The sequence below is a fragment of the Magnolia sinica genome, chromosome 6 (genome assembly GCF_029962835.1).
Source record: "Magnolia sinica isolate HGM2019 chromosome 6, MsV1, whole genome shotgun sequence".
In the NCBI taxonomy this organism is placed as follows: Eukaryota; Viridiplantae; Streptophyta; class Magnoliopsida; order Magnoliales; family Magnoliaceae; genus Magnolia; species Magnolia sinica.
In genome coordinates, this window is record NC_080578.1 from 7,500,344 (window position 1) to 7,512,772 (window position 12,429).

The 12,429-nt window shown below is 41.0% G+C and overlaps 1 protein-coding gene across 1 annotated transcript; it reads right to left on the reverse strand.

Annotated features, from left to right (window-relative positions):
- Positions 1-402: 402 nt before the first annotated feature.
- On the reverse strand, positions 403-2,899 carry LOC131248134 (pentatricopeptide repeat-containing protein At1g32415, mitochondrial). Its single transcript, XM_058248208.1, has one exon. The coding sequence runs from the start codon at positions 2,678-2,680 to the stop codon at positions 446-448; it is 2,235 nt and encodes a 744-aa protein (XP_058104191.1). The 5' UTR covers positions 2,681-2,899; the 3' UTR covers positions 403-445.
- Between the last annotated feature and the right edge of the window lie 9,530 nt (positions 2,900-12,429).

Genomic DNA, 12,429 nt, shown 5'->3' on the forward strand with positions numbered 1-12,429 from the left:
ACCAATACCAACTGGGCTGGAGAGCATTGTCTTAATTGAGCTCGAACCATTCCTCATCATTTCCCCGAATCCGAAGGCACCGGGATTGCTCATCAAACCACCATCAACATTAAGCTTCCATCAACTGCTCAGCGCATAGAGTCAATGCATCGACTTTTTTAGGAGGCTCCCAATAGTTATTGATGACTGTGAGCTTAGCCACGGGCTTCAATCAATGCTCTCCAAGTTCTAGTAATGTCGGGAGAAGACATGCTGCGAAATTCTTTCTTCACCTCAGTCCATTGGAAGCTCTAGAACCTTCCAGTGATCTCACCATGTTTCATGGACGATTCCAACGATAGATGTGTTATCATTGCTTCTGCTATTCAATGGGTGGTGGGATCACGTGGCCATTGCCACATTCAGCCGCAGCGATCTTGCACCATAGGCATTTTGCAAATACTCTTCAGCTTCTCCTTGAGTCTCCAGCCAAGAGGGAGAGTATCTCATCAGTTTGTGGATGTGATCTATCCCCTGATAAGAAGACATGCACTCTTCCCTTCAACTGAATCCAACTGCAACCAGGAACCTTCCTCACACCCTTTGCTCCCATTGCCTTCCTCAGCATTCCCTCTTCCCTTTGCTGATTGGTAGCTGCATAGATGTTACATAGCAAAACATGGGCAGGAGCATTCAATGGTTCAAGCTCAAGGATACGTAGTGCTGCACGTTTCCCCACATCGGCATTCACATTGCCAAGGCTGCATACACCTAATAAGGCTCCCCAAATGGTGGGCCCCGGCTCAAATGGCAGCCCACAAACAAACTCCTCAGCTTCAGCAATCTTCCCCGCACGGCCGAGAAGATCAATTATAGAAATGTAGTGTTCATCAGCTGGTGGAATGGAATGGTCTCGCATCATGGAGTTGAAAAATTCCCACCCTTGATCAATCATTCCAGTGTGGCTGCAAGCAGATAGAATGCCTAAGAACGTGACAGCATTTGGTTTCATGCCGACTCCTCGCATCGACTCGAAAAGCTCCAGGGCCTTCTTGGCAAGCCCATGATGAGAGAGGCCTATAATCATCGAATTCCAAGAAATGACATCTCGGGATGTCATCTTGTCGAATATGCGGCAAGCATCGTAGATCTCCCCACACTTCGCGTACATAGAAATTAGAGAATTGTCAAGAATTATATCGAATTTAAGTCGGGTTTTCAACAGTAGAGAGTGGAACTGCTTCCCTAGATCAAGATAAGCCATTGCACCAGCAGCACCGAGAAGGGTAGAAAATGTGGAATCCAGAGGTCCAATGCCCACAACCCGCATTTCGGAAAACAAGTACATAGCCTCATCAAATAGTTCATTTTGAACATGACCGGAAATCATCGCAGTCCACGAGATGGCATCTCTTACAGGCATTCTACCGAATAGCCAACATGCCTCTGTTACATCACCGGCATGAAAATATCCTGAAATCATAGAAGTCCATGAGATCATGTCTCGAAAGGGAACTGTGTTGAACAGATGACGAGCATTTTCCAACTGCCCAAAGCAAATATAGCCATTGATCATGGAATTCAAGGACTCAATTATGTGGTTGTCTGAGTTGCTAGTAAATAGACAGCTTGCAGTATCCATGATTCCAAACCTAGAATACATGTGAATCAAACTCTTCAATAATCTTCCATCATAATCATCATGATCCAAACCGTTTAAGATTAGATGGGCATGTAACTGCTTCCCAAGATAAGGAAAACCCAAACCAGCACAAGCATAAAAAAGAGAAATGAATGTTTCAACATTTGGTTTAACATTGCCGATCCCTTTCATTTCCAGGAAAACTAGTAGTGCTTTTTCAAAGAAACCATTCCATGCGAGTCCTCCTATCATTGCAGTCCAAGAGACGACATTCCTAACTGGCATCTTAACAAACAAATCATATGCCTCTTCAATATCCCCAATTCGACAGTAGCCCGCAATTAAGCTTGTCCAAGTGACCACATTGGCATCAGGCATGACATCAAACAGACGCCTTGCTTCTTCCATCCTCAGATTTTCGGCGTAACCGGCAATCATCGCATTCCAAGAAACCTGATTTCTAACAGGCATTCTGTCAAACAACCGCCGCGCTTCCTCTAAATCGCAATTTTGGATCAAGCCCGAAATCATAGAGTTCCACGAGACCACATTCCGATTAGGCATGACATCAAACAGCCTCTTGGCGTCGTCCAGCATTCCAGCGCGTGCGAATCCACATAACATCGAAGTCCATGACACGACGTTCCTCTCAGGCATTTCCTCAAACAACTGGCGGGCGTCTATAAGCCTTCCGAACTGCACATAGGCAGATAGCATGGCGTTCCACGTGACAATATTCCGTACGGGCATGATTTCGAAAAGCATCCGAGCTTCATCAACGAAGCCATCTCGGGCGTATCTTGAAAGCATTGAGGTCCAGCAAACAACGTTGCTGCCACCTCTCTGAGGCATTTTGTCGAGCACCAGGCGTGCTTCTCGCAGCTTCCGCTGGGATAGGCAGCACAGCAGTTCGGAGTCATTGTCACTGGCGGATTTACGATAATGTACGGTCGAAATAGAAAGCTGAGTTTTGAAGCTGCGGACATGGAAAAAACAGATGCAGTGCTTGAATCTGGGCGAGAGGAAGCTGTCGAGCTGTCGAAAACACGGCGAGGGCATTAAGCGTAAATTGAGCCGCTGCGTCGGGCAGTTCTCATCCTTTCCAATCTGCGTGGACGCGCATTGCCTACTGTGGATGCGGATAGCCTGACGTCGGTCTCAGTAGCCAGTAGCTAGTGGACGGAGCTCTGTGGGACCACCATGATGTATGTGTTTAATCCACGCCGTCCATCCATTTTTCCAGCTAATTTTAGTGCATGATCACAAAATAAGTTACATCCAAAACTCATGTGTGCCACACCACGGCAAATAATAGTGATTGAACGCCCAACGTTAAAAACTTGTTGGGGTCCTTGTGTTTTCCCTTCATCCAGGTATGTGCGGCCTGATCAACAGATAAGATGGCAAATAATCATTACAGTGGGCTCTTGGAAGTTGTTAATGGTGAACATTTAATCACCACCTTTTTGTTGTGGTGTGGTCCATTTGAGAAATGGATCTGTCTCATGTTTGGTCTCGTGCATCTGAAAAATAAATGAACGGCGTGGATAAAACAGGTACATCATGTTTGGATCTATGGAGCACTGTCCAGTAGCCACCTGGCTACCGGCAGCGTCAGTAGGCAATCCCCGTTCCTATGGCATATTCTCAAGGAAGCGATCATCACCGTAGAATTTTGGTAGGGCAACCGCAGATCGTGGGTAGAGGTGGGCATCGAGCCGAATTGAGTCGAGGTGGGCCAAGCTTGGCTTGGCTTGTCCATGATGTACTCGAGTTCGAGCTCGAGCTCAACATTGAAGCTTGGCTTGTTTGCCAAAGCTGTCGAGTCGAGTTCGAGTCAAGCTAGTGGTTCGAGTCGATTTGAGTTTACCTCAAGTTGAGCTTAAGCTTGTTGGGTGAGAGAGTAATGGATTCTGTTCTTGATCCTCCTTCATTGATGAAAAATTTTAAAAACTTAAGAGAATCAAAGTAAAACCCGATGAAAAAAACCAAACAAAGCTTCAAATCGGATGATGAAACTTGTAAGAACCGATCTGCTCTTGATCTTCTTCCACCAGCAAATATTCAAGTACTAGAAAAGAAACAGAGCAGAACATAGATCAGAAATTCAAGTAAAGAACTCTAGTCAATTAGATCATTAGATTCCCTTGAAGCTCTAACAAATCTAAGAAGAACCCATCTTAGATTTCTTAGGCTTTTTGCCCACTAAGTAAATATCGAGGGATTGAAATCATACTATTGTGGAGCTGAAATGAAAACTGTTGGTGGTGGTACGGGCGGGCGTGCGGCTGACAGTGGGTAGAGAAAGAGAAGAAAGGGAAACGGAAAGGGGGTGTGTGTGGTCGGTAGAAACTCTAGGGTTTTTTTTTTTTTTTTTTTTAAAGTTTAAACTTAAAACTTTTATATATATATATATATATATATATATATATATATATATATATATATAAATATAAAATATTTAATATATTTATTAATTGAGCCGAGTTCGAGTTTCGAGCTTCGAGTCGAGTCAAGTTCGAGTCAAGTCCACTTGAAATGCCCCCTAGTCGAACTTGACTTGAACTCAACTCAAGATTCAAATAATTAGCTTAGCTCGGCTCGAATTGGCCATTCGAGCCAAGTCAATCCAAGTTGACTCGAGCCGAATCGAGTGAGTTTTTCGAGCTAGCTTGACTCGTGAACAGCCCTGACCGTGGGCATCTTTGATCGTTCCAACGGGAGAATATTATTAGTTGAGTTATTGTGCTGAGAATATAACATTATGCTCGGCTTTTCAGTTTGTGCTTGTGGGGACCATCGTTACATTACCAAATTGTCTATACGAGTCGGTCCTGCTTGTTAACCCATCCTGCTGGAGTTCTGCACCTGACAGCTTATCTCTGCCATTGTTTAGGACTTTTCTCCCTATAGTTCTCCTGTTGCATGTAATCCATTTGAATGAGTTACAAAAATAGTTTTGGGCGGTTCTATTCGTCTTCAGGATCTCTTCATCAATTGGCAGTTCCGGTGGGTCAATTTGGGTATTGTTCTATTACATTTTCAATGGTCTATATGCATTGGCCCACTTTTTCCCGCCAATAAAATTATGTAGTAATAAGGTGTCGGGTATGTCTAGGCAGTAAGAATAAGAATAAAGAAAGTGAATGGTTGAGACATGTTGGGACGGATTATAATGCTTACTATTACGGGGAAAATGGACCGACCAATAATGACAGCCAGGTTGGAATTTCAGCAAATACGATTGGGAAGGGCCTCTTTAGCCCTTTAGGGCTCAGGGCTTTAAGACAGGCCAGGGTCAACTTTGGCTTGGCCTAGCACAGCCCATTGCCATCCCTAATGGAGACTTAGGTGGCGGAGATTAAGCCCCATCTTGAATGCTTAGGCATTAAATGCCAAAAAAATGAGTTCATCTTATTTCCATTAGCAGTGGATTTTTATTAAGGATTTTGATTTCTAATACATCTCTAATATATAATGAGTTCATGAATTAGTAGTTGTGATCTCAATCTCTAAAAACACAAGTTTTTATTGTGATTAAAATGACATGAACTCAATTTTTAGGTGCTTTAGCCTCTACTAAAAACGGCCATAGCTTTTTTTTTTTTTTTTATCCCTCCTTATGTACCAGGATGCTGCTTTTATTCATTGCTGGATGTCTTTCGTTTCATCGGTCTAAGAAAATTTTATTATATCACTTTCCGTATCATCCTCATTTAGTAGAATCAAACTCGTTACTCTAATCAATATTAATAGATAGTGACATTTTATTCGGACCAATATAATAGCTTGAAAATTAAAAAACGAGAGTGGCATTTCTTTAAGGGCTCGACATCTTTACTTTAAATCAATTAGTTTTTGTTGTTCTAGCTCATATTTTAAATAATCTCATTAAGTAAAATTATATTTTCAAGTTCACAAAAAGCTCTTATTTAAAATAAGCATGCTTGGTAAACTTCACACCCTATCCAAAATCATAGTCATTTCACAAACCTGATTCAAACCCTAGCCGATCTAGAACCATCACCCAAGTCAAAGTATGCCCAAACCTTCACCCATAATCAATTCATTTTTCGAGCCACTTTCAGTCATTTCCGAGTCAATTTCGAACCATTTTGAGCCAAATATCCAAAGATGGGCTTTGGGCCGCTCTCAGGGCCCAAAATAGGCCCATCGGCCAAACCACGAAAGCAACTGTACCGAACAGTAGTCTGACTACCGCGGGCGATAGTCTAACTACCGTTGGCGGTAATCGGATTACTGCCCTCTCTCGATAAATGTTCCCTCTGAGCACACAGTTGTTCCCCTTCCAAAAGTTAACTCTTTTATAAACCCATCCCTAACATTCATTTTATTTACCATCCTACTAAATCTAAGACCTTATGAAAGTATGTCATATGACATTACCCTTCCCTCAACCAATCACAAGCTGTCACATCAGCATTTATTCTCCATAAACCCTATAATTACCAAAATGTCATCCCAAAAGGTTATAACATTCACTTTTCTTCATTTTCCACATAACAACAACCATTACCAAGAGAGAGAGAGAAAGAGTGGGTGAGTGAGAGTGAGAGGGAGTACTTGAGTTCTCAAGCTCCCATCTTTCTAGCCTCACTCTAGCCTCCTCCAACCACCTCTTACACTTACAGTCCTACTTGAGTCAATCATCCTTAATCATGCTACATCCAAACATCCAAACCATTTCAAGTACAAGCTAAAGATCATACAATTATCATTAGCATTCATATTTTATTAAATCGCATCATTACTTTCCTTCTCAGCTCCTTTGCTCCTCTAGATCGCCATTAAATGTATGCTCTGTGATTTGCCAGAATCTCGGATCCTATCACATCAGAAATTCATGGTAGTCTATTCCATATTTCATCATCATCATTATTTGTTTGAAACACCTCTAAACATTCCCGGGCATATGCTCTGTAGCTTGCCGAATTTTCGGACCCTACCATATCAGAAATCGGAGCTTGCCTAGATCTTGTCATTCTATCTCTTAAGAATACTTTACTACATAAAGTAGAGATCGTACATCTGTACGGACAGAGAGGGTGCTTAACATCTTCCATCTTTGTAACCGAGGTCTCTTATTCAGAATCTCTAAATTGTAAATCAGGAGTCAATTTAAAGCGAGAGGGTCATTAGATTCTCTAGCTTTATATATTCTACAAGTTCTAGTCGACTACGCGATTTTAAATTAAGTGGCCAATGGCGACTCCAAGTCTACTGCATCAATAATCTAAATCAGCCCAACCACACTACAAACAAACATAAATCAGCGTGGGCACCAATTTTCAACATTTACAATGGGTCTCACCTTTGATGTGGACCGTCCATCAAGTAAGGCTTGCTTGATGTGGATTGTCCATCATGGGGGCCACACTTTGATGCGGGCCATCTATCATGTGGGGCTCATCTTTGATGGGACCATTCATCATGTGGGGCGCCACCTAATATGGGTTATTCATCATGTGGGCTTATCTTGATGAGATTGTAAAGAGAAGAGAGAACAATATGTGAATTATATTACAAATTATAAGGATAAACTTGTAAAAAATTAGACAAAAATATCTACTCATTTGAGTCAAAGGGGAGTGTATTGGATTTGTTATGGCTAAGTGAATTCATTGTAGGTAAAAAAAAAAGAAAAAAGAAAAGAAAAGAACTTGTCAGTGGAGTTACATGAAGGGAAAGAAGTAACGGGGAAGTTTGAAGTCACTTCTTGTGATCCTTTATAAAGGTTTCATTCACTCACCCATTACCACACCTAGCTGAGCTAGTGGCTCAACTTTTTTCTTTCTTTTTTTTCCTTCCTGCTAGCTTGTTAGTACACAACTATCTCAGTTGACACTTCACTGTTAGCCACCCCCACTAGGGACCGAACCAAGATCTCAAGTGTTGAAATGAGGTATCCTTCACTCAGTCTACCACTTGAGCTATGGATCAAGGTGATGCAAAAAAAGAGTTTTGCATCACCTGTAACCCAGGAACAAATAGCCATGAGTAAGAAGGTGATTATGACAACATTTTATTAGTATTAGTCTAGTAGAGCTTGAAAAATAACATTTCTTTAAAATTATTTTCTAAGCTCAAATTTGGGTACTATAAATTCCATACCAAACTGTGGAATTCATAGTACTCCCACGTTAAAATACATTTTTTATAATCCTAATAAAATGTTAAAATACATTCATAGTCTAATACATTATATATATATAAAATAATAATAATAATAATTTACAATTTTGAAACAAGAAACTAAGCAAGTTGTCTGAAAAAAAATATGAAATCTATGTTTTTTACTTCAATAAGACTCAAAATCCATATTTCAGCTCTGATGAAAATTATCATTAAATAATTATTTATTATTTTCTTTCTTTTTTCCTTGAACTCCATTAACTAAACGTTTCTTAAGAAAGCGTTTGGACAGAAATCATAAAACAGGTATAGGGCCAGTGAGACTTCTTAGGACCCTTCTCCGTAAAGATACATTATTCTAGAAGGAGAACCCTCCGGAGAGGAAAACATCACTTTCCTAGTGGGCACCAATTTTCAACAGTTACAATGGGTCCCACCTTTGATGTGGACCATCCATCAAGTAAGACTTGCTTGATGTGGATCATCCATCATGGGAGCCACACTTTGATACGAGCCATCTATCATGTGGGGCTCATCTTTGATGTGGACCATTCATCATGTGGGGTGCCACCTAATATGGGTTATTCATCATGTGGGGCGCCACCTAATATGAGTTATTCATCATGTGGGCCTACCTTGAGGAGATTGTATAGAGAAGAGAAAACAATATGTGAATTATTTACAAATTATAAGGATAAACTTGTAAAAAATTAGACAAAAATATCTACTCATTTGAGCCGTGTGTATTGGATTTGTTATGGCTAAGCGAATTCATTGTAGGTTAAAAAACAAAAAAGGAAAACAAAAAAAAAAGAACTAGTCACTTGAGTTACATGAAGGGAAAGAAGTAATGGGTGAAGTTGGAAGTCACTCTTTGCGATCCATTATAAAGGTTTCATTCACCAACCATTATAACACCTAGCTGAGCTATTGGCTCAACTCTTCTTTTTTTTTTTTCCCTTCCTGCTAGCTTGTTAGCACACAACTATGTCAGTTGACACTTCACTGTTAGCCACCCCCACTAGGGATCGGTACCAAGACCTCAAGTGTTGAAACGAGGTATCTTTCACTCAAGTCTACCACTTGAGCTATGGATCAAGGTGTAGCTATTGTCTCAACGTTATCTATTCATTTCTTTATGAAAAGAAAAAAAGAATAAGAGTTTTACATCACCCGGTAACCGAGGAACAAATAGGCATGAGTAAAAAGGTGATTATAACAACATTTTATTAGGATTAGTCTAATAGAGCTTGAAAAATAACATTTCTTTAAAATTATTTTCTAAGGTCAAAGTTGGGTACTATGATTTCCATACCAAACTGTGGAAATGAAAAATAAAAAATAAAAAAAATCATTTATTTATTTATTTATAATTTACAATTTTGAAAAAAAGAAACAAAGCAAGTTGTCTGAAAAAAATATGAAATTTATATTTTTTATTCCAATAAGACTCCCACGTTAAAATCCATATTTCAGATCTGATGAAAATTATCATTAAATAATTATTTATTATTTTCTTTCTTTTTTCCTTCAACTCCATTAACTAAACGTTTCTTAAGAAAGCGTTTGGACAGAAATCATAAAACAGGTAGAGGGCTAGTGAGACTTTTTAGGACCCTTCTCCATAAAGATACATTGTTCTAGAAGAAGAACTCTCGGGGAGAGGAAAACATCATTTTCCTAGTTGCGTTTGAGTTGAGCCAATCAACCTACATATGGTTAAAACTAGGCCTAACCGATCTAATTAATTTAATAATGATATTAGATATATTGACTATCCTACCAACTTAACAACGTTCCTTAATCTACATGCGAGATAGACCATTTATCACCGCACGTGTCAAAGTGGCACATGCTTGTCCAATCTAATCCATCCATTGGTGTAAATGATTCACTTAAACCAGGTATCTGTACCACAGGACCCAATTCGTTGAAACCGACCCAATTAACTACCATAGGACCTGATTCGTGAAACCAACCGTTGAAAGCCACCAGCTTAAGGTCTTTATCAATATGCAAATGGGAATCGTTGGAGTGAGGTCGAAGTCAGGAATATCAACCAGCGCCATAGATACTTCAATAATAGACATTTTGGTACCTACTAACTAATTTGGACAACATCGCAGTTTGAATTACTTGCATGCCACGCTAAAATTTTCCAATGTCCGTTCATCAAGTGGTTACACAAGCAAATACGGACCACTCGTGTGAGATCTGAGCTTTCCATTGGGTTGGAACAATACTTAGATCTTTTGCCTAACAAATTAGACAATTCTACTCTTCAGGTGGGCCACAAAATACAAAATAAACTGATGCTAAATATTTTGTTTTTAGCGGTTCATTTGTTTTTACAAGTGTGGCCCACAGAGGTTTAAAATAGCCTGATTTTTAAACTAGGGTATCTAACCAGTTTAGCTCGCTTGATGGAAAGCTCACATCTTAACACGTGTCACATTATAACATACGTGATCGTGCGTGGCTGTGTACGGATGTAACACGCGCGTGGAATTAGAAAACGCCTTAATTCGAATAGAACGGTGGAAATGTGGTCCATTCAAAAGTTCCAAATGTAAGGGAGAATCGGGCCCCACTGAGAATTCGGGGGGACTTCTCCACCTTCCGGAGAACGCGTTTTTGACGGTCTTCGTAACAGAAAAGTCACGCCTGTGGCTGCTTTATCATCGGGTCCTCGGACCGTCGGCTCAAATCCCGCCTCAACCAACCGACCCAATGTCGGCGGATTCCGTACTACGCGCCCGTCCGGAGCTCGGCACACGCTGGTCCTGTGAGGGGTTTCCAGTGATGTATGGATTTATCCACACCGTCCAAACATTTTTACATATCATATTAGGCTATAAGACGAAAAATGAGGCAGATACAATTCTCAGGTTGACCACACTGTTGGAAGCAGTAGTGCTATTGCCACACACCGTTGAAACCTTCTTAGGGCCCACCTTGATGTTTATTTGTCATCCAAACTGTTCACAAGGGCACATAAGACCTGGACTAAGGAAAAAATATATCAGCTTAGAATGAAAACCTCTTTGGCTCTCGAGAAGTTTTTTATGGTGGGCGTTCAATCCCCATTATATGGTCCACTTGAGCATTGGACCTGCCTCATTTTTTAGCATATAATCTAAAATAATATGAAAAGAAGTATGAACGGTTTAGATAAACCATACATCACGGTGGGACCCTCAGAGCCCCAAGCTGTGCAGAGCAGTGACAGGCGGGGGTAGTGACAAATCCGCGTCCCAACCCAATGGCCACGCGAACAAGTCTGGGTGGGATCTGGAACGCCCAGATCCAAAGGCTGCTGCGCGACGAAGCAGTTCATGAGAGGAGAGACTGAAGAGGTGAATCTCCTTATAAACTGCGACTCGTCGCACACGAGCGATATCCAGACCATGCACCAGGTGGGGCTCAATGGGAGATGCCGGTCCAGCCACTCGTCAGCTACGCTGCACTCGTACATTAAATACAGCCGTTAAAGTTGGGAGCGGAAATGGTGAGGCCGGGATACACGAGTTTCCGGAAGCCCTGACGCGGCGACATTTGATAGGTCTAATCCCATTGGCCGAGTACGTACAGGGCCCAAGCACTTTCAAACATGATTGCGGGTCTTGCACGAATCAGATTGGGTGGCGATCGTGACCACCCAGCTGGGTGGTGTTGGGTGCTGTGGGACCCAACGTGATGTGTGTGATTTTTATCCATGCCAGCCATCCATCTTTCAGGCTTTTTTTAGGGCATGAGCCCAAAATTGAAGCATATATGAAGCTTAAATGAAACACACCATAGGAAACAGTGGGGATAACTACCACCGTTAAGCTTTTCTAAGGGCCCACTGTCATATTTATTTTCCATTTAACCTCATGATAAGGGCACAGAGACCTCGACGAAGGAGAACACAAATATCAACTTCATCCAAAAATTGTGGGCCCCAAGAAGTTTTTAATGATGGACATTTAATCACCCTTATTTCGTATGGTGCGGTCCATTAGAGCTTAGAATACGCTTCGTTATTTTTTTCCTTATCTCGTTCTCCAAAATAAGCTGCCAAAATGGATGGGCAGCGTTGATAAAACACGTACGTTAACGTGGGTCCTACAGTGCCAACACGAACTAAGTGGTGTTGGGTGCCACCAATCCGCTTCCATAGAGGCAGGCCTCTGTGGGGCCACTGTAATGCATGTGTTTTATCTGCTCCGTCCGTCCATTTTACTAAATCATTCCGGGGCATGAGAAAAAAAAAATAGAAAAGAGGCAGGTGCATGGCAAGAAAGTTATCACCGTAAGGGCATGTTTGATTTTGACGGTTTCACCAGGAAACGGTACATGCCCTGAAAGGAAACGGTAAATACCCTGAAAGGATGATTATTACCATTTCACCTTGTTGAATATTTGGGGGAATTCCGTGGGCATTTCGGTCTTGGAAAACAGTTTAAAAGAAGTACTTTTAATTTTTGGACCCCATCTTGAGATATATGATATATCTGTTCTATTCATTTATTCTATCACAACATTTTGAAATATGACATAAAAAATTGATGTAGATTCAACTCTCAACTAGCCCATGCTAAAAGAAACAATGGCCCCATGATGCTTTTAACGGTAATTATTTAATTTATATTTTTCTAGGGCATAGTTTGCTT

Excerpts from the sequence above, each read along its gene's own strand:
- LOC131248134 (XM_058248208.1), bottom strand. The coding sequence starts at position 2,680 with ATGCCCTCGCCGTGTTTTCGACAGCTCGACAGCTTCCTCTCGCCCAGA.